At 35.1% G+C, this 21,289-nt stretch overlaps 1 protein-coding gene across 1 annotated transcript; it reads left to right on the top strand.

Moving 5' to 3' along the window:
- The first annotated feature begins 4,396 nt into the window (after positions 1-4,396).
- Positions 4,397-8,721, top strand: LOC141639054 (NAC domain-containing protein 43-like). The gene is made up of 3 exons (XM_074448235.1): positions 4,397-4,822; positions 5,571-5,848; positions 7,757-8,721. The coding sequence occupies exons 1-3, from the start codon at positions 4,651-4,653 to the stop codon at positions 8,462-8,464; spliced, it is 1,158 nt and encodes a 385-aa protein (XP_074304336.1). The 5' UTR covers positions 4,397-4,650; the 3' UTR covers positions 8,465-8,721.
- The last annotated feature ends 12,568 nt before the right edge of the window (positions 8,722-21,289 follow it).

Genomic DNA, 21,289 nt, shown 5'->3' with positions numbered 1-21,289 from the left:
AAAGCAAAAAATGACTCGGAATTATTTGATGACTTTTTTAGTAGAGAAAGTAGTGTTTGATAGGCCAGCAACGCACACTAGCTCGACAATGCCTTCATCCTATTCATGTATAGCATGCAGCCCAGTTTTATTAGCTCTGAATCCTCAAAGACTCCATATGTGGTGTTCGTGTAATTCATCTCACTGTACAATTTTGGAAAATTATAGGATTCATAGGCCCTCTTCAATGGTAGTGTCCAATTCTACCTATATCCCAGCCCCGGAAATGCGAAACGTAGTAAGATTCCAGGCTTAAATTCCACATCGATCATACGGGGAAGATGTGAGATTATTGCACTAAACTTTTCTACCATGTGACATATTTTTTGGGTTGAGCTCTCCCATACGTATCGACGATATCGGAGCGGTGATCAAGTAGTGATGTAAGTATTAGTGGTTTAAGTTCCTATTTTCAAATTTCAAACCTTGAATTTAAATACATAAACACGAGCTTTTGTTTATTTTCAGATTAGAGATTTTTTAAGATATACTCCATTTGTACCAGACCAATGGTAACACTTACCTAATACGGCCGTACCACACCAATGGTAACATTCCTTATTTGGCCCACAACATTACCAAATTATCCTTATACCCATTTGATATTTACATAAAATGCCACTACATACCCCACCTACCAACTCACAATTAAACCCACAATTACATACCCCACCTATTTTCTTCCCTCTTTACCCCTTTTTTTACTCTCTCTTCTTAAAAGCCTCATTTTTTACCACGTTACCATCTGTATGGTACGGAGGGAATGGCTAACTTAACTAAAAAGAATTCACAAAATCACAACAAAACTAAGGACTCGTTTGATTGCCCCATAAAAATAAGTGAATTGGAAAATCTCATCATTTGAAAAAATGGTAGATGTTTGGTTACCCCAAATGCCCAAATCATGGTATTTTATTTTTCCCATAAAGTTCCAACTCCTCCATAATGCAAAAGTTTGATTACCTAGGCCTCTCTAGGTAATTGGAAAATACTGTGTCAATTTAATTACCGGATGTCAATCAAACGATTTTTGGGCAATTTACATGAATTGACCCATTCATGTGTTTTGTAAAATTATATTAAACTAATTCCCGTATAACAACCAAACGAGGTCTACAACTTGGATTATGTTTCGTAAAACTGGCTGAAAAAGTGGTTGAAACATGAAAAGTTAGATGAAAATTATGAGCTTATAAGGTAAGTGATTATATTGGCAAACTAGCTGAAATGGTGGCTGATTTTTGGTGAAGATGATGTAAAAAAAAATATATAATCTCCCTTATACTAAAAGAATAAGAGATCTCCAATATTTTCCCGCCTAAATGAAAATTACTCTATAATTGGGTCTCATTATGTAAAATCTACAATTGGGCCATTTTGTTTAATTTCATTTACTCCCTCATTCAAAGTTTCAAACCAAAGGTTACATTCTCTTTTTGGGAGTCTAACTTCACAAATTTTGACTCTGAATTCCATCAAAAGTATAAAATTTTGATAGATGAAATTTAAATATATATATAGAGATTTATTATGAAAAAAATTACATAAAATATTATTTTTTGATGAAAAGCGACAAGTATTAAAAGTGTTGAACCTTATATTTTCTACCTCTTAATATTAAACCTTATTAATAGTAAATTTTATAATTAAATTTCAATTGAAGTTAATACTATTAGTCTATTACTAATTGTTAGTTTCTCTAATATGTCTATCTAGAAAACTGCGCATTCGCGCGGGATCTATACTAGTACTTAATAATATGGATTGAAAAAGGTAAAAAGAAAAGATAATATATGATTAGGTACCTTATTTCTCAAATATTAACTTATGTAACATTTTATTTTAGGTAACTTATTTGGTTAAATAAACTACTTGTCAAACACTTTCAAACAAATAATAAGATAGCTGAAATTTTGATCAAATGAGATATATTTTGGTCAAATAAGCTACATGAAATGTATTGTCACACAGTGTATGTGTTGGACTAACTTTTACGGTGAGTTTTTCCATTGTTTATACTCCCTTCATCCCGGTTAATTGTTCCTTCTGGACTTTTGGAGCCAAGACCAAGGAAATAAGTGAAAGTGATTTCTGATCGCATAAAAAGTAAATCTCTCACTTGCAAATGAATAAAGTTCATAAAAACTTACTAAAAATAGAAATAAATAACAATTGAATAATACACTCCAAAACCGACTTAAATATTTTTAAAAGGTGTGAAAACCGCGGTGAAATCAAATTTAGAAGCACCTATACTACCAACCATAACATTTTCTATAACCATATAGCCCTGCATTACGGTTGTTTGTTTACCTTTACGTTTTGACAAAATGACCAATGAGAGAAGAGGAGATTATTTGTGGTTATTGTTGTCAGATTAAAAGTGGAAAATAATGGATGTGGAAATTCAAGTTATTTATCAGAAATATTTCTAATATGGAAAGGTATACAAATGATTGGGACTTCAAAATGAAATATGTAAACAAATGACCGAGATAGTGGGAGTATATTTTCTCTTTGAGACAAATTAAGGTTGTAAATAATCTAAGTCGGCTCACTATGCACTCAGAATCAGTTTTATCAATGCTTAACCAATGCGACTTGAAAGGATCATAAGCTTATTTGGGCGTCTCTCGTTATTGTTTATTTATAATTTTAATACTTTTTAACATTAGGAATATTTTACATGATATCCCCTGCGTTTTCCCGTTTTCTTGTACCCCTCCGATCCTTTTTCATTTGTAAAAAAACTAACATCTACAACTCATGGTCGGGAGTTCTAAAAACCAATTCTTTTTTTTTTAAAAAAAAAAAAAAACTTAATGTACTTGAGAGATATACTCCCCTTTCATTTTGACACAAAAGTTAAGGAAACACATTATCCCACCATATAATTAAATTTAGACCACACAAATACACTACTCCACCATATAATTAAATTTGAACCACACAAACACTTACCAAAAAAAGAAATAGGGAAGTTATTTTGAATAAACGAAAAAGGAAATAGGGAAGTTTATTATGAACTAGTTTGGATGCCCGTGCGTTGCAACGGGGTAATTAATTTAGTAAAAAAAATTGGTTATAAGGTCTTAATATTTACATCTTATGTCTAATCATTTATTTAAATATGATCAAAAGTCTAAACATCTTATTTAAGAGACGCAAAAGATGTTAGGTTGATAACTAAGTTCCAAGGATGCCTCATATTTATAATCATAAGACCACTACATCTTATGTTAATCTTTCAATGTGGGATAATTCTATTATTTTTATATAATCCTACATTATTTTTCAATGTGGACATATAATATACTAATAAGCACACAATTTTATATATGTACAAATTATATGAAATCCATACGCTAATGATAACATTTTTACCACGAATCAAATTATGTTATTTTCATAATTTTCTTAACAATATTTTTTTGCCAATTGGAGGGAGTATTTGATTTGAAATAAAATGTCACCATTTTCTGAACTCGTCATAAGAGTCATGATCCGTAAATCGTTTTTAAATGAAAATAAATTGAGTATAGTATTATAATAAATTGAGTTGAAGTTTCAATTTTTTGGACTCGACGAACTCAGTGCCATGAGCCAACCAATGTTGTTAAAATCGCGATCTGAATTGTAGCATCGTAGAATCATACGATCCAAATAGTGGAAAACGATTCAAATCGTCGTAGGATCGTTTTGGTGGTATAGGATCGGTATAGGATCGTATTGGATCCCATAGGATCGTACAAGATCGTGTAAGATTGATGGTAGGATCATTCAGGATCGTAAAAGGTTTATTTGTGTTATAATTTTGTGAGTTTGTTGTTTCTTTGTAATATTTAATATGGTTATAAAGATTTTCATGTTATTAAATAAACTTTTAACATTATACATCACAAATTATACATATTTTTTTAGAAAAACTTGTTTATCCAAACTATTTGTGGCAGATCTTACGATCCTCTATTCGATCCCACGGTCCGATCCTAGCAATCCATTTCCAATCCAATGTAGGATCACGATCCTAACAACCTTAGAGCGAACTTAAACTAGATTTCGAAATTCAGAGCCGATCTCAAGCTCATTCGAGCACGACGTGCTATTGGCTGGTTACACCACTCTTAAGATTAGTTAATATTTTTGCACGAATGGGTATGTAATATAATTATATTTACGAAATTGCCTGCTAATGTCAGAAATGACCTAAGATCCAAAAATATTTAGAAATGTGTTATTAGTTAGTTTTTTGTCGTGTATACCATAGTAGTGTTAGCTTTAGTACAACAAGTTTCTCATCAACACTAATATCTCCAACCTCGTCGTATATAAATAATAGAGCCTTTCTATCTGTGTTCTCCCATTTTGGGTACCACCAAAGTTGACAATATATCACTTCATCAACACTTTTTTCTCTTTCTTATTCTCATAATAATTGCTCTATAATATAACTAAAGCATATTATAAAAATGATGATCAAACCTTAAACTTGTTCTTAGGTTTGATTTTAGTTATCACAATTTTTAAATGTTTTTTGTTGGTCCACTTTTGCAATAATTTATATTATTATATATATAGTACGTAAGTACGTAGCTTTATAGATAAGTGAAGATGAATATATCAGTAAATGGGCAATCGAGAGTACCTCCAGGATTTAGATTTCATCCAACTGAAGAGGAGCTCTTGCAATATTATCTAAGGAAGAAGGTTGCTAATGAGAAAATTGACTTGGATGTGGTTTTTGAAATCGATCTCAATAGGCTTGAGCCTTGGGATATTCAAGGTATGTACTCTTTTTTCATTGAATTATTGGATGTAAAACACTATCATTTGAAGGTGCCGAATAACAATGGAAATAACGGTTAATCTTGTGTAAAATAGTTGTACAATATGAAGTACAATATGGTTATTATTCATATTGTTAAATGAATGGGATTATCATATCGCTACTATCGATGATAGAGAATACTGACGGGAATCTCTAAATTATTCACATTTTTTCTTTTTTAGTCGTTTTAAATAAGCTTCATACTTTACATTGCAAGAGTAACTTTTTAAGTAATAATTTTCTAGACAATTATCCTTATTAAAACATCAACTTCGCAAGAAATGACACTCATTTGTGTCATTTGCATACAACTTCTTACTACTGGTATTTTACGAGCTAAGATCCAAGGCCGTCTAATAACAAGTCCCAAAAGCTCTTAAAGCCGGGGCCTTAAACTCAGAGTCTAATTTTCTAGCTAAAGGTAATGAGTTTTTCTATTACATGACGCCTCAAACGGTTTTTTTTTTAGAACCGAGCCTTTCATTTATCTGACGGCCCTACTAAGATCGAAATGCAACTCATTCTACTCTTTTTCTATCCCTTATAGTTGTTGTTCCCATTTATTCCTCTCTTAATTTTTTAGGTGGGTCTGAAATTTGAAGTTTATTGTGAGACAAATGAAGTAATCTTTCTATTCCCTTAGTTGTATATTTAAGGAAGGATTCATGAAATTAAAAGTTTTGCTTTTTTTTTTTTTTTTCAGAAAAGTGCAGAATAGGGACAACTCCACAAAATGATTGGTACTTTTTCAGCCATAAAGATAAAAAGTACCCAACAGGAACAAGGACTAACCGCGCCACGGTGGCCGGTTTTTGGAAGGCTACCGGAAGAGATAAGGTAATCTATGGAAACTGTAGGAGAATTGGAATGAGGAAGACACTTGTTTTTTATAAAGGAAGAGCTCCCCATGGTCAAAAATCTGATTGGATTATGCATGAATATAGACTTGATGGAAGCTCCAACTCGAACAATGACACCCAGGTAAGATGTTTTTTTTTTTTTTTTTTTTTTTTTTTTTAATGTATGTTTAATTCATTATTCTCTTTATAAATAGGTAATTATCATTTAAGACCATGTTACATATATGAAGCCGATCTAATATTGTTTATTTCTATCCTTTATCCTTCTAAATAGGTATTTGGGTTGCCTTGAATCAGTTTCATACCTACGTACGATTATCTTTATAAATCAGTAATTATCATTTAAAACCGTTATATATATATATATATATATATATATATATATATATATATATATATATATATATATATATATATATATATATATGTGTGAAGCGGATCTAACTAAATGCTTATTCTAACTAGGTATACGGGTTGCTTAAACCCGTTTCATACATACGTACGTACGATTTTCTTTGCATTATAAATTTTGTACATACAAGGCTTTTTTTCATGTGTTATAGTATACATTATGATCTATATATATATATATATATATATATATATATATATATATATATATATATATATATATATATATATATATATATATAGTTTAGTGGAGTATAATGATGTCTAGATTTAGATTTGATTGTGGATATTCTTGTCGTTTGCTGCCTTTTATATAATTAATTCCAAGTTGACTCTACATAAATTTAGGGGTGTTTGGTTGGGGGCTATGGAATGGATTGGAATGGATATTACCGATTCAAGTGTTTGGTTGACCACTTTTGGAATGGATTTAGAAACCCTAGGGTTTCTCAATCCACCTCAATCCCTTGGAATCCCATACTCTACTCCTCCCCCAAGTTTCTAAATCCAATCCCCCCTAGATACAAAACCTCAAATTAAGAAAGAAAAAAAACTCAAATTGTTGTTGTTCTACTCTACGTAAGTCTTTATCTTCTACTTTCATAATATTTTTTTTTTTGCTTTTATAAAAAATTTGCTTGTGATTGTTCATAGGTATACATGATTCGGTGCAATAATACATGTGTCTATTGCTTTAAACAATATTTACGGGTTGTATGACGACTCATATGACAATTGCCTTAAAAAAAGGTGTTGTTGTATAAGTAATATTGAAATATGCACATGATTGAATTATTTTCGCAGGATTGAATAGTAGAGTTCATTGTCTATGACCAGTTATATTCCGTCTGTTGATTGAATTACAATCCATTACAAAATTGAACCAAACAAGTGTTAAAAGGTATGGGGTTCTAAGTCCATTCCACCCTGGATTCTCATCCCAATCCATTCCATTCCCACACTTTGAACCAAACAGCCCCTTAGTTAGTTTCCAAGATTGAAATGATATGATTAGAGACAGTATGTTTTTAAGGGAAAACAAGAAGTTACAAATTTAGCTTAAAGTTTACTCCGTATTATATAAGTTTGAAAGTGTCTTTTTGCACATCCTCACATATATAGTTCATAGAATCCTAATGAACCAAAAATACACTTCCTCTTCGATCATTTAATAAGTTCATAGAATCCTAATGAAATAACTAAGAAACAATTAGGATTTATTAAGTTCGTATGAGTATTAATAACAACTTCCATTATAAAAAAAGGAAAATGATGTATAAAGCTTCAAATTAATCGATTTACGGAATTTATAGTGGAAATACAATATCGCAAATCATTTGTGCAAGTTTGGGATCAATAATAGTGAAATCATTAATCTTTAAATTCAATCTTTGAACCAAAATGTTTCCAAGCTACGTGATAATGATTAGTCAATCTTAAATCATGCTTTCGACTAATATAATTTCACAATCAGTTGTCATAATAACGCGTTACCTTTATTTATTCACATCTAACCTTTTTTTCTAAAAGCGATTGCGAGTGATTTGCAATGCCTAGATTTTCATGATCTCTAAGTATATATTTTTATGTTTGTTGTGTTATCTATGTTTCTTTGAAGGTATCAAGTCATGTTATGAATGGAGAGTTTGCACAAGAAGAAGGATGGGTGATTTGCAAAATCTTCAAGAAGAAAAACCACATTGTCAAAACCCTAGATACTTCCATGAACACAACAAACATGACAATGAAGTTACACTCAAACATAATTGATTCACCAAGTCACAATAATAATAATGATCAAGGGGCTCTTGAGCAAATATTCCAATCCCTAGGGAGTAATAATAATAATGACAAATTACTACTTCAAAATAAAAACATTATTACAAAATCAACATTTCATCAACTAGACAAATTCATGAAGCTCCCAAGTCTTGAAAGCCCAAGTAATGACTTCTACTACCAACCTATGAACCCCTCTCGAAACGACGTTGTTTCTATCGCCAATGACTCGGAAATCGGGATTAATGACTGGGCTACCCTTGATAGGTTTGTTGCAACTCACCTAAATGGTCATCATCATACTATGGATACCATGGCATCCATCTTTACATCATCATCAACCACCGTGGATCTCGGTGATCATGATGCCATTCAATTATCACCGTTGAGATCATCATCATCGACGTCATCAGGCAACAAAATTTATCAACAACAAGACAATAATACCCTTGACAACTATGGAAACAGTGAGATTGATCTATGGAGCTTTACAAGGGCATCCTTGTCAATTGACCCATTGTGCCACGTTTCAGATGCTGGTTTGTAATGTTACAAGGTTAAAAATGTGCATTTTATATTAGGAATGGTTATGATTATACTTGAACCACTGCTGTTATGGTGGTGGTTGTTGATATCAAAAGGGTTATCATAGCTCATAAGAGTAATTATCTTGTGGTTTTACACTTTTACTATTACTATTGAATACATATAGCAATAGTAAATAGAAGTTTCTGAGTAATTAATTAGTACGTTTTTAATATTCTCAATAATAATAACAAAGTGTAGGTCCAAAATTTCATGTTATATTGATATAAGAACTTACGTGCAGAAGCCCTCTTATATAATTCATCTAGCCAATTTCTTGGTCGTTACAAGTTCACTGTTAATTAAATCAAAGAGGTATTAAGGTAAGATTATTGATTAGACTCTTTTCCATCTTAATATTTGTCAGATCATCTTTTCACTAATTTTTATTATTTTCTTATCGTTTAGACTCACTTGCGATCCCGCAATTTGCGGGAGCCATTGAGGCACTGGGGTAATGTTGTTGTAGTTGTTGTTTAGACTCACCTCCGACTTTATCACTCAGACTCAACTTTTCCACTTAACTTTAAATTTGAGATTTAACAAAATAATAATAATAATAATAATAATAATAATTTAACACATAAAAACCATTTATTTAATGATATATCTAAAATATAACTTTGTTAGTTATTTGTTAATTTTGAGACAAGATTCACAATTACACAAGAGTCTTGAAACAAGACTTACTTAATACTCTGTACAACAAATAATCTCGCCTTTCAGATGTCAACTAGCTTATTTGGTGAAGTCATGAGAGGTGGAGCTTAGCTCAATCTACTCATGACCTCGGTTCATAACCCGTCCCCATTGAAATTGCCCTTGTGGTTCCCCTTACAAAAAAGAAAAAGACAAATAATATTACTCTCAACGTAGTTGTTAAGATGGAGGTATCGTGACAATAGGTCATAAGTTTAAGTCTCCCTCTTCATATTATGTACTGATCTTGCTCCTTATTTGATGTAAACAAATACAGAAAAAGTAAGGTTTACTACTATGGTAATATTTCTTTGGGCTTAAGCTAATTAGCATTCTACCACATTTCTCAAAATGATTATGTCATTCATAGACACATTTTACTCATTCATAAATCATTTTACATTTTTACCCTTCCCATTTTAACACAATTATCTTTCAAATTTGTTTTCATTTCTAATCTCTTTTCAACTTACTCCCCCTACCTGCCGCCACCGCCCAACCATCATCCCTCTCGTCACCGCGTCAGCAACGATGCCCCACATACTCCCTCGCATCACCGCCCCTACCCCCTCTACCCAATCCAACCCACCCACCTCTTGCACTACTCCTTCCCTATCGCATTACCCCTTGTTTGTCGCCGCTGATCGCCAACCACCGTCCCTCCTCGACCACCAGATTGTCGCCCACCACCCCTCCCTCTGCGTCTCCGCAACCTGCCCTCCCCTTTGCTGCCATCTATTCCCAATTAAAACCCTAATTTCTACAAAATATCTCTCAAGTTATGTGATGTTATTAAATTAATACAATAAAAATTGATATTTGTAAAGTTTAAAATGTTATTATTATTTGATTAATATGAGATCTAAGATGTATAATTGATGAATTTTACCAAGTATTTGATTAATTTTCGAGAGGAAGAAGAAAAGGGAGGAAAAGAGAGAATTTTTTTTAGAAAGGTAGATGATGGAAAACTTGTGGAAAAAGTCCATGAATAAATAAATTTCGTACATGAAAGAATAACTACGTCTCAAAATATGCAAGAAAATTTGATAGTACAATAAAATGATTTGAACAAAGTGAATATGTGTCATTTATATAAATTACTACTCCCTCCTATTCACTATGATATTCCAAATTGCTTTTTGGGTAGTTTTTAAGAGGAATGAAATTTATGGTCGAAAATAAAGGAAATGGAAAGTAATAGAGGAAATGTGGGGTTAAATGCCCTAACAACCACAAATTATGGATTAATAAGGAAATTGGAAAATCTTAATAAATTTGTAATTTTAGGAAATGTGGAAGATATTAAAGAATATGAGGGGTAAGTACAGTACTCTTAAGTCAATTTCCAACATTTAAAGGGAATTAACTCCTACTTGAAAATTTAAGGGTTATTTCATGAGAATAATCCATCCTATACTCCCTCTTCTCATATTAATCCATCCCCGTGTTTAACTGAGAATAATCCTACCTATTGCATCGTTTAACTTACAATGAACTCATGGAAGGGAAACCTAAACAACCGGTTTTCCCCTAATTAGGCAACCTGAACTTCATCATCTTCAATCTACATCCCTTTACTCCATCATCAATCACCAAACACAAAAAATCGCAACTCCCAAACTAGAAAGTTTGATTTAATAATTAATAATCTATGGTGCAGGAGATAAACGATGAAGATCACATAAGACAAACCAGATTACAAACAAAAATCCCAGCTATATTCGTTCACAACTCAAAGCTCAAATCAACCAAAATCACAAGTATAACCTTCACATAAAGGACCAAATTTACAAAATTTCATAATTAAGACAAATTGTCGCCAAAAATACGCACAGATTTCAAACAAAATACCCAAATTATAAGGGGATTTGTTCGAAACTTAAAGGATAAGCGATGACGCGGGTTTCGAAGAGCTTCAACAATAAATAGCCAACTTCTTTGTCCCTAATTACCATCGCCATAGCTTGATTATTACAATCTATTAAACAAAAACCAAATAAAACCCAGAAATTATTCAGCTGAACAGTCTTAAAACCACATAACATCTACAAATTTTCCCTCTTTTTATCAAATTAGGGTTAATTCCTCTTCTCTGAACCAGATTATGCCCCGAAGATTGAAGAGGATGAAAAATTTTGATTTCCTAGTACTCTTTTAACAACCACTGTGGTAAAACTTAATTTTCATTATTTCTTTATTAAATTACCCATCTGGGTTTTTGGGATATTTTATGTTAGATTTAGATGGTAATTGGTATTAGTGATGTTATCATATCAGTCTAATTTTGTGTTTAATTTAATGAGAGGAATAAATTAAGGAAATAAATAAGGTGAAAATGGGGAGAATTAAAGAAGAAAATAAAAGAAAGAATGGGAAGAAATGGAGATGGCAGAAGAAGAAATGAAAAGGAAGAAGAAGATATGAATAAGGAACCAGAAAAATAGAAAAGAAATGGACCCCACATAATGACCTGTTGGGAAATGGGTGATATCAGGTAAATTATGTGATCAGTTCAATACAAGCTAAATGACGTCAAAGATTGGATTTTTCCCAGTTAAACACGAGGATGGATTAATATGAGAAGAGGGGGCATATGATAGATTATTCCCATGAAATAACCCAAAATTTAAAGGCAATTGATAATTGATCAATTATGTAACACATGATTTCAACAACTGATGTGACTGGTAAACTGTTTACAGAAAGATGGTAGTGAAGAGCTCATCTTCGACGTGTAGAGAGTTTTGTACCTTCTCCTTTTTCTAGAAACAAGATTGCAGCAACATTAGGGTAAGATTATTGGTAGTTTTAAGACAAAATTTTGGTAAGTTTTAAGACAAGACTCACTCAAGACTACCAATAATCTACCCTAGTTTTGACAAAGTCTTAAGTTGAGTCTTGGAAATACAAGATTCAACTTAAGACTTTGGGTGAGTCTTGACCCCACCTTAAAGAGAAATTAACCAATGAGTAAATCTCATATGTCATTTCCTTTTTGTGAAAAAAAAGAGTAAAGTGGAAATGTAGAGTCTGAGGTGAGTCTGATGGAGAATGTATAAAGTCTCATGTGAGTCTGAGATGGGTCTGAACAATAAAGAAATAATAAAAGTTAGTGGAAAACTGATGTGGCAGAGTCTTAAGACTTGGAAGAGTCTTACTGATAATCTCACCCTTAGATGGAGTAGTAATTAAGAGATCTGAGAGGGGTTTGAGCCTTTGAGGGAACACAAATTCTTGTTTTAAACGGTCTTAAGTTAAGACGTATCGACAATCATAATTTAAAATGTAAAAGGGATTATGAGAGGTCTTAACTTAAGACCGCCTTAAGCAAGTAAATCATATAATAAGGGGTGTTACACGGGGTGATTAGATGAATAATTATACAGGGTAAAATAAGACCCAACAAAAAAAAACACCAATGGAAAATCGGTTGGACGTTCGATATGATCACCTGAATATAGTACCCGAAATCCGAATCAGTGCAAATCGAACAGAAACTAAAACAAATCCAATACTAACAGAATGATACTCGAACTTGAATAAATTTGAACCGATTGACTAAACTGAAAATATCCATGCATTTTCTCATAAAAATACTCATATGTTACGTGGTTTTTCATTGATTATTTATTTACGCAATTTATTTTCGCAGTACGTTTTTTACTCAGCTCGGTACTTTTTGTATAATTATTTTCATTTGCATACCCCTAACAAAAAAAACCCTAAATCCAATTCTCTCAATTCCAAGACATCCAACTTCTCATGTTAATCAAATTTTTACAATTAAAGATGATAATTAGAATGTAAAACATATTTTTGATTAATTAATTGCAAATTGTTAATCATATCATTGTTTTCTTTATGTTTTTTTTATTTTTTTTATTTTGATTATGGTCTGGGTTTTAAGGAGGTTGTAGGGTGGCGGTGTTGGTTGACGATGGAAAGGGGAAGTCTAGCATTAGACGGCGATCGTCAGCATAGGCGTGAGACGTGGTGGTGTTCAGGCGTTGATAAGGGGAGAGAAGAAGAAGATCGAGTGCTTTGCGTGGTGCTGAGCTGGGTGGTGTTCGTTGGTGGTTGCAGGGAATGGCCGACGGTTTGGAGTTGACCGGGATGGTCGGAGGTCACCGGTGGTGGGCTGGGGGAGGGTGGTAGTGGTGGTAGGAGGAGTTGGCAGTTTGTGTTTTGTAGTACAATAACTCGATTTATTTTTTTGTAAAAATTTCGGGTAGGCTGTAGATTGTAGTGGTGGTGGTGGTTGGCGGACAACAGTGGATGGCGGTGGTTGGCTCAACGATTCAAACAATTATTTAATAATAAAAAAATAAGCATAGAAAGTAAGTAGAGGTCGAACCCAAATGATCGATGGTTTATTGAAGGGTCATCCAAATACTAATAGCGGTGTTTTGTGTTATGTGTGTTGGGTTTATTTTCTAAAATTACTACAAGAAACAACAATAAAATGAAAATTAATGAAAATAAAGCAAGTATTGAAAGTAAGAGGTGTAAACAATATAGAGAAAACACCACAATGTCATGGGTTCATAGCGGTAATCAAAGGGAAATCCACATGTATAAGTCTAGGTTGAGTCAAGGTTGTAGTCGGACTATGGACAGAGGCTCTCGATCTTACTTCCCTACCTAGGTCAAGTCGGGTTAGCTCTCGCGTACACACGTTCTACCCACCAACATAATGCATCGTTTAACAACTCCTAAGGCTCTCGATCTTATAGGAGTGTTGAATAAATAAAGAATCATATAAGTTTGTTAAAAAAGCATTTCATCAAACACTTAAGATGCACTAGTTGAAACCACAACTACTTTTAATCAATTATTAGACTCGTTTAGCATGGATCTACCCTTTAACCATCCCTTATTCCCCCATTAACCCAAACTAAGAGACTACTGACTACTCATCATGATTATCATGTCAATAATATCATCACATCATAACAAACCTGAACATGATGATTAAGCAAAGTAACTAACCAAGGATTAACAAAAGATTAAGTAGAGATTACGAAATTATACCAACTCAAGATATGAACAATAATGGAAGAACAAAATAGAAGAAATCCTTGATTAGATGAAGATTGTTACCTTCTTCAATAAAAACCTAAGAAATCTTCAAGTACAAAATTAGATCTTGAACTAATTATGAAATGATTAAGGAAAGATTAAGCTAATTAAACTAACTAGTAGGCTATATCTAGTGCTTAGGGTAGGTAGCTGGTCTCCTCCTTTAATAGAGTACAAGAGGGTATTTATACTGCTACAAGTTTAGGGTTACTTAAGAGCCTAAATGAAGTGTCAACCCAAACAAAGAACCATAGCCTCGCTCGACCTCACTATGGCTCGCTCGAGCTTGGCCTTGAATGGCCAACTCTGATCCAAGCCTCGGGTGACCTCTGGCCTGGCGCTCGAGCTGTGGCTTGGCTCGCTCGAGCTCAACCTGCAATTGGCTACTCTTGGCTTGGCTGCACGTTGACTCGTGAGGGCTGTTCATGGGTTGTGGTGGGCTGGCTCCTCATTACCCAAAAACTTGTTTATTGACCTATGGTCCTTGACTTTGATCTCCGCTTCGTGCTTGATCATTAAAAACATCCATTTAGCTCCAAAATGCTCCTTTAATGCAAGATTTCAGTTCTTTTTCGACAAAAAACATAAAATCTCATAGATTTGTAAATACGAAGCTAAAGACACAAGAAACGTCCCTAATTGGCACATAAAGCATGTGAAACTACGCTAGTTATGGGGCTAAAAGTGCGTAAATATAAACCACATCACCAGCTGATATGTTTACCAAGCCGGTTCCGCATAGCAACTTCTAATAACATTGTTTGGACTTGCTGAATATCAGAAGCATATGATTGCCCCGTTGTGGGCAGTATCTGAGTAGGAAGAGAGAAGAGTATATGCTACACCTGGAATCTATAGGGGTGCATCTGGTACATTTGTGTGATTTTGAGAGGATTTACGTCAAGGTGGAGATTTGTTGGATCTGTGCCACGAATCTGTTACTTGTCGTTTCGAATGACGATGATGGGCGTAGACCAAAATGTTATCGATCCTTATCTGTATTGGGTTAGGGTTCGAGCCTTTCTAGGTCATTTGGTATTAGGTTTTAGAGAGTACTATATAAACTCTGTAAGCCTCACCCTAACAGTTATGCATATCATAGCAGTCTGAATCTGAATCTGAAATCTGTAAACTCCTAAATATTAATAAAAGTATAAAATTCTCCTCCCTTATACCTCGTAGACGTAGCTAACACACCTTTAGTGAACCACATAAATCTGTGTGTTTTTTCGTTATCGATCTTTATTTATCTTTCTGGCGTCTATTGTTTATGATCATAAAAACAGTAGCACATAGACTAAAAGCAGTGACAAGAATATTTCAAACAGCTAGTGAGCATTGTACAACAAAAAGTTAATACTCCCTTCCCCATCTTGCGTTCTTTTTTTAGGGAAAAAGGTTATATTATCTAGTTAAGAAAAGTCGACATAGGATCAAACGCAACTACATCAACAATCATATCTGGGCATACATCCACCCATATCCTAGAAGAGAAATATAAAGGAGTATAATGAGCCATCAAATGAGCGGCTTCATTACCCCTGCGCTTGACGAAACTAAACTTAACGGAATTAAAAAGATGTACCAAATATGAAATATCAATCACAGCATTTCCAAAGTAACTAGATGGAATTTTCTTTGTCTTGAGATCGTTAGTGAGTACTAAGCCATCCGACTCCTAGATCACATGAGAAAGACCCATTTGGGCAACCATGCTCACCCCCAATTACACAACTTTACTTCCGCGATCTCCGCATACCTCTGTGCTCGCACTTATTTGACCATGGTCCTTCCAACCTCGCCCTTATTGTTCCTCACCACCACTCTCATCCCGCACCCTATCCCCTCAATGGTGGCTACATCAAAATTTATTTTCCATATGCAATTAGGAGGAGCACACCACTGAGTAGTGTGCCTGCCCCCTCCTGCACTTAGGGTCACGTCCTTTCCCAGTTCAGCCTCTACATATAACTGGTTATACTTGAGCGCATCCTCTACCATTCTCGCCACACCCTTCTCTCCACCATGGAAAACTTTATTCCATTCATTTCAGATAACCTAAAGCATAGTTACTTTCCGTCCTATCTCATTTCTATGGTCTTGCTCTTTATTTCGTCGAAACCACTCCACCATGTCATGGATGCTCTCCCACTCTTCAACCAGATCAATTTTCATCTCTTCCCATATCAGCTAGGCTTCAGGACAGAAAAGCGGGCTCCCTAGTTTCAATTTTTTTATGGCATCTAAAATAGGTCGCATCCACCTCCTGTACTCTTCTTTGCAAATTACTTATAGTAGGCAGGGCGTACTTAGAGCAATGCCACAAGAAAATATGTACCTTAAGCGGGACTTGGAGGCTCCATAACTCTTTCCATAAGGGGTCACTGGTACCATTATTACTCGACGCTTCATTTAGCCCCTTCTTCCAGTGGATAAAACTGTAACCCGACTTTACATAGTACTTACCATCACACGCGTAATGCCAATAAAATTCATCGTCACCCGTACTCGGACAAATAGGGATTTTAAGTATGTCATCCATTTCAGCCATCATTACGGTTTGCGCTAGCTTCTCCTCATTCCACGCATCATCCGTATAAATACCGCTACTTTTGCATTTAAATGTCCATGTCTAGGTGACCAAACTCTAAAGGATGGCGCTCTCAAAGTCCAATTGTCTTTCCAAAAACGCACTCACTGCCCATTTTTTTATCAACCACTTATCACCCTCTTAATCACTCATTGTCCCTCCATGATACTTCTCCAGGTATAAGATGGGTGATGACCAATCATAGCTTCAAGCGGACTTGTTGTAGGGTAATAACGCGCCTTTATCAGTCTCCCAACAAGTGTATTTGAATATTTAATGAGTCTCCACATTTTCTTAGACAACATAGCCGCATTAAAATCCCCTATCTGACGAAAACCAATGCCCCCGGCTCCTTTCCTGCGACACAACTTACTCCATGTGTAGATACCTCATTTCTTCACCTCCCGCAAACCACCCGGTGATGATTGGACTGCATGTTTGGTATACGGAACGATTTGTGACAGTTCATAAGTTTATCGTCAAGTGATCGCTCAAACACTTGTGTCTACCTCTTAATTGTCATCTACGTGCTGATACGGTCATTTTGGCAGTAATTAGAGTACATTTGGAGTCCGGGTAAAAAACCGTCTTCATTTTCTAATAACCGAGTCAGAATATTCTGGAATGTTCCGGATATTTCTATTCCATATTTTCCAATCTTTTGATCTTTAGTAAAATATCTCCCGTAATATTCACACAAAATATTAAGGAAACGAGATTAATCCGCTATTCCATAATAGAAACGCGGAAATCTTTCTTCCGTAGGAGGAAACCACTGAGGAAAGGACGCAGCAAGTGCTGCGCCTCTTCCAAGAGACGCAGTGCTTGCTGCGCCTCTTCCTCAGTCCTTTTCTGCGTATTTTTCGTATCTTTTCGAGATTCACTTCCAAAGTTTCTCCGAAAACCCTAGTTCTTTCGTGTGATTAGTATAAATAGAGACCTTCGGTCTCACATATTTCTCACGCGAGTGTCCGCCCTTCTCTTCTCCCTTTGCATTCTAGACCACGTTCTTACTTTTTGGCGTCTACGTGCTTGAACTTTTGACCAGGTAAGCTCGGATCCTTCTGAGTACCAGCCTCGTTTTGCATGACCGACCAATTTGACCAACTCCGCATCAATCAACATTAATCAATCTTATTCGTTTTCCTCCTAAGAGGGCACTTTCGTCGTACATTCGAGTCGAGCATCACTAAACGTTAACTTAGTTCATCTCGTTTCGTCAAACATGTAAGTCTGAGGGTATAAATCCTTCTTTTGTTTATTGTTCTTTATTATCGTAATCAATATTGTAAGATTTATGTCGAAAGTACTCTTAAAACCGATTTGTAAAACCTTGTTTAAAAACCCTTTTTACGGATTATCAGAAGACAACCGTCGAGAAAGGACGCAACAACTGCTGCACCTCTTCAAAGGGACACAGTACCTTCTGCGCCTCTTCGTGAGGCTGCCGCAGTTCCTGCTTCCTTTCTTTTTCCTTCGTCTTTTGATAATTCGATTGTTTTGTTTCCTTTTCATTGTTTCATTAACATAACAATTTGAATGTGATAATTTTAACCTGTAATTTATCCATAATTCTTTATAATTAATTCATCTTTTAAATCCCAACTTAAATCCCTTATAATTCATATTTGCGGGTTTTCGTCATTAAAATCAATTCGGTTTTTAGAGATTCGATTTACCCATATTGAATCTCTGGAATTCATATTTGATATACTTGTATATGTTATTCACCGTCACCATCATTAATTCATCATTTATAACCTTTTTAGTCTAATTAATTTGATTAGTTTGTTAATTTATAAATAATCTCATTAATCTTGTATATATTCGTTCTAATTAGTTTCATTCGTGTTTTATCGTTTTTATGGCCTCATTCACATGTAAATAATATGTTAATCACTTTCATCCGAGTCAAATATCATTAATCGACCATTAAATTCACCAATGAACATTAACGAGATGCAGTTCCGGCTTCACAGCTAGAACTCAACCTAGGAATAGACGCAGCGACTGCTGCGCCTCTTCCAAGGGACGCAGCTCTGCTGCGCCTGTTCCCGGTTGATTTCTGTCCCTGAACTCCCGTTTCTGCCTTGACCTAGTTTAATTACGTATTTAATTAACTATTACTCGTATTATCATCCATTATCTGTTCGTTTATTCATTTATTCTTTCTTTTCTAAAACCATCCGTTTTAAATGTATTTTCGACATAAATCATTAAATCCAATGTAATTGTTGTAATTTTCCTTTATTGTATTATTATTGTATTTCTTTTATTGTATTGCTTGTATGCTCTCACATGCAATTAACCTAAGTTTCTACCTCGACATTAATTGTATGTTAAATTACGTGTTAACCGACTTAGTTAATTCTCACATGTTAGGATTAATTTATTGGATGTTGTATTGCATGCATATAAATTGATAATATATCGAGTATAGACAATTTTAGAGGCCGCTATCGAGGCGGGTGGGTTTAGGTGTTCGATCAAAAGAGCTTCCTAATACGTACCCTCACCCCTTACTCCAGATCTCTGTGAACATCCGTGTTCATTGGCATCCACGAGAGTCACTCTAGACATAGAATGCTAAGGGTAACGAGTGCTTAGTGTTCATGTCATTACTTTGTGTCTTGACATGACACGAGGTATTTGAATGGTTTCCAATTTTCCACAATAAATTGGTGGCGACTCCACAAATTCAAACAAACAAAGAGGAAAAGCTTGCTTCGCTTTTCGCCCCCGTGGGCCCGTGTCCACAGTTTGGCGACTCCGCTGGGGATAATACACTTACGTGTAGCCAAAAGGGTGAAACTGGAACAAGGTTAGGGAATAGTTTGTACAAGACAATTGTCGGTTTTCATAACTCGGTCTTCCTAGATCGTTTCATTCGGCTTTCCTAGGCCCAACCCAACCTATTCGACCAATCGCTCCAACTAAACGGTCATAATTCTTATTTGGGCCTAAGGATGGATAGCGATTGATGTCATCCATACCATGTTACTTACTCTTGTTTGTATCAAGGACTTTCACTACTTGAGGAAATGGACTAGGCATCGGCCTTACTCTTGTTTGGTACGAGCCTCTCCACAGACCTCGGGTTTGATTGTTCGGTATGGAAACCCACCCTTTAAAAACCAAAACCCTTCTAAATACACTCAGCATCCCGTTATAATGCTTGTATAATGTTTGTACCATATGTGATCACCATTTCTAAACAAACCATGGCGATTTTTGTAAAATCAAAATCCCTTTTAAAATGTAAAATTTTTCGAAACATAGGCCTAATATTAGCGCAAAACCAGTCGAAACTCTGTCCAATTGTCAAGTCAAAATTCGGGCCTCAAAACCCATTTCAAAACCTCACTTCGAGTCCACTCCTACAACTACACTAAAGTTGACTAGGACCAACATTTTCAAACTTTGTCATTTCCTCAAAACTCACTTGACACAAGTGGCATACTCCCACTTCACGAGTCAAAACATTTCTTTTTTTTTCGAGTAAGTGTGCTAGAATGGTCGATCGTGTTTTGATTCGTCGTTGATCTCTTATCCAGTTTCCAAGATGCCTGAAACAAGCGACGTGAACTAAAACCAACTCTAGGATGGTAATGATCAAATCCTAGCCGCACTAGCTCATCTCCAAGTCACTCAAGACCAAGTGTATGATCGCCTTGACACAATCGAGGGCCGAATATATGCCGTGGAAACGAGGATGCCTCCTCGAGAAAGTGAAGTGTCTGATGAATTTGTGAATAACTTCGGGGACAAAAACCCTCCCATAGGTATGACTACAGCTGAGAAACGACTCCAATACTTGGAGGAACAATTGATGTATCTCAAAGGGGATGACATTTATAGGGAAAATAATCGCAAATATGAAGCCGTGAGTTCCAAGTTGCCAACCAACTTCAACATGACGGATATCCCTAAATTCAAGGGGCATGAAAACCCTTTGAACCATGTCCGTGCTTTCAAGGATTACATGTCTATCAAAGGCATTCAACCCGAGATGTTCTTAAGGATCTTTCCTTCATCTCTTGACACCATCCCAAAACAATGGTTCTATTCTCTAGAGCATAAGAAGATCGCTACCTGGGACGATGCCGCAATTGAGTTTGCCAAACAATATGCGGATAATGATGAAATCCAAGTCAACATGCGCACTTTAGAGGTTCTTACCCAAAATGACAAAGAAGGTTTCACCGACTTCCTAAGTAGGTGGAGGAAGACTAGTACTCAACTTGTTGAACGTCCAGATGAAGCTACCCTCGTGGAGAGGTTCGTGGACAACCTAAAGCCCATCTATGCAAGTCATTTAAGGTACCAAAACATTAAGACCTTCAAAGACTTAACCGTACTAGGAACAAGGATCGAAGACATCCATAAAGGGCTCTTGTCCAAAACGGTAGGTCGTGG

Source organism: Silene latifolia, unplaced genomic scaffold, assembly GCF_048544455.1.
Source record: "Silene latifolia isolate original U9 population unplaced genomic scaffold, ASM4854445v1 scaffold_266, whole genome shotgun sequence".
NCBI lineage: Eukaryota > Viridiplantae > Streptophyta > Magnoliopsida > Caryophyllales > Caryophyllaceae > Silene > Silene latifolia.
This window is presented reverse-complemented; position numbering and strand designations above follow the sequence as displayed.

Coding starts and splice junctions, on each gene's coding strand:
- LOC141639054 (XM_074448235.1), top strand. CDS start 4,651: ATGAATATATCAGTAAATGGGCAATCGAGAGTACCTCCAGGATTTAGA. Junction 4,823..5,570: donor TGAGCCTTGGGATATTCAAG/GTATGTACTCTT, acceptor TTTTTTTTTCAG/AAAAGTGCAGAATAGGGACA. Junction 5,849..7,756: donor ACTCGAACAATGACACCCAG/GTAAGATGTTTT, acceptor GTTTCTTTGAAG/GTATCAAGTCATGTTATGAA.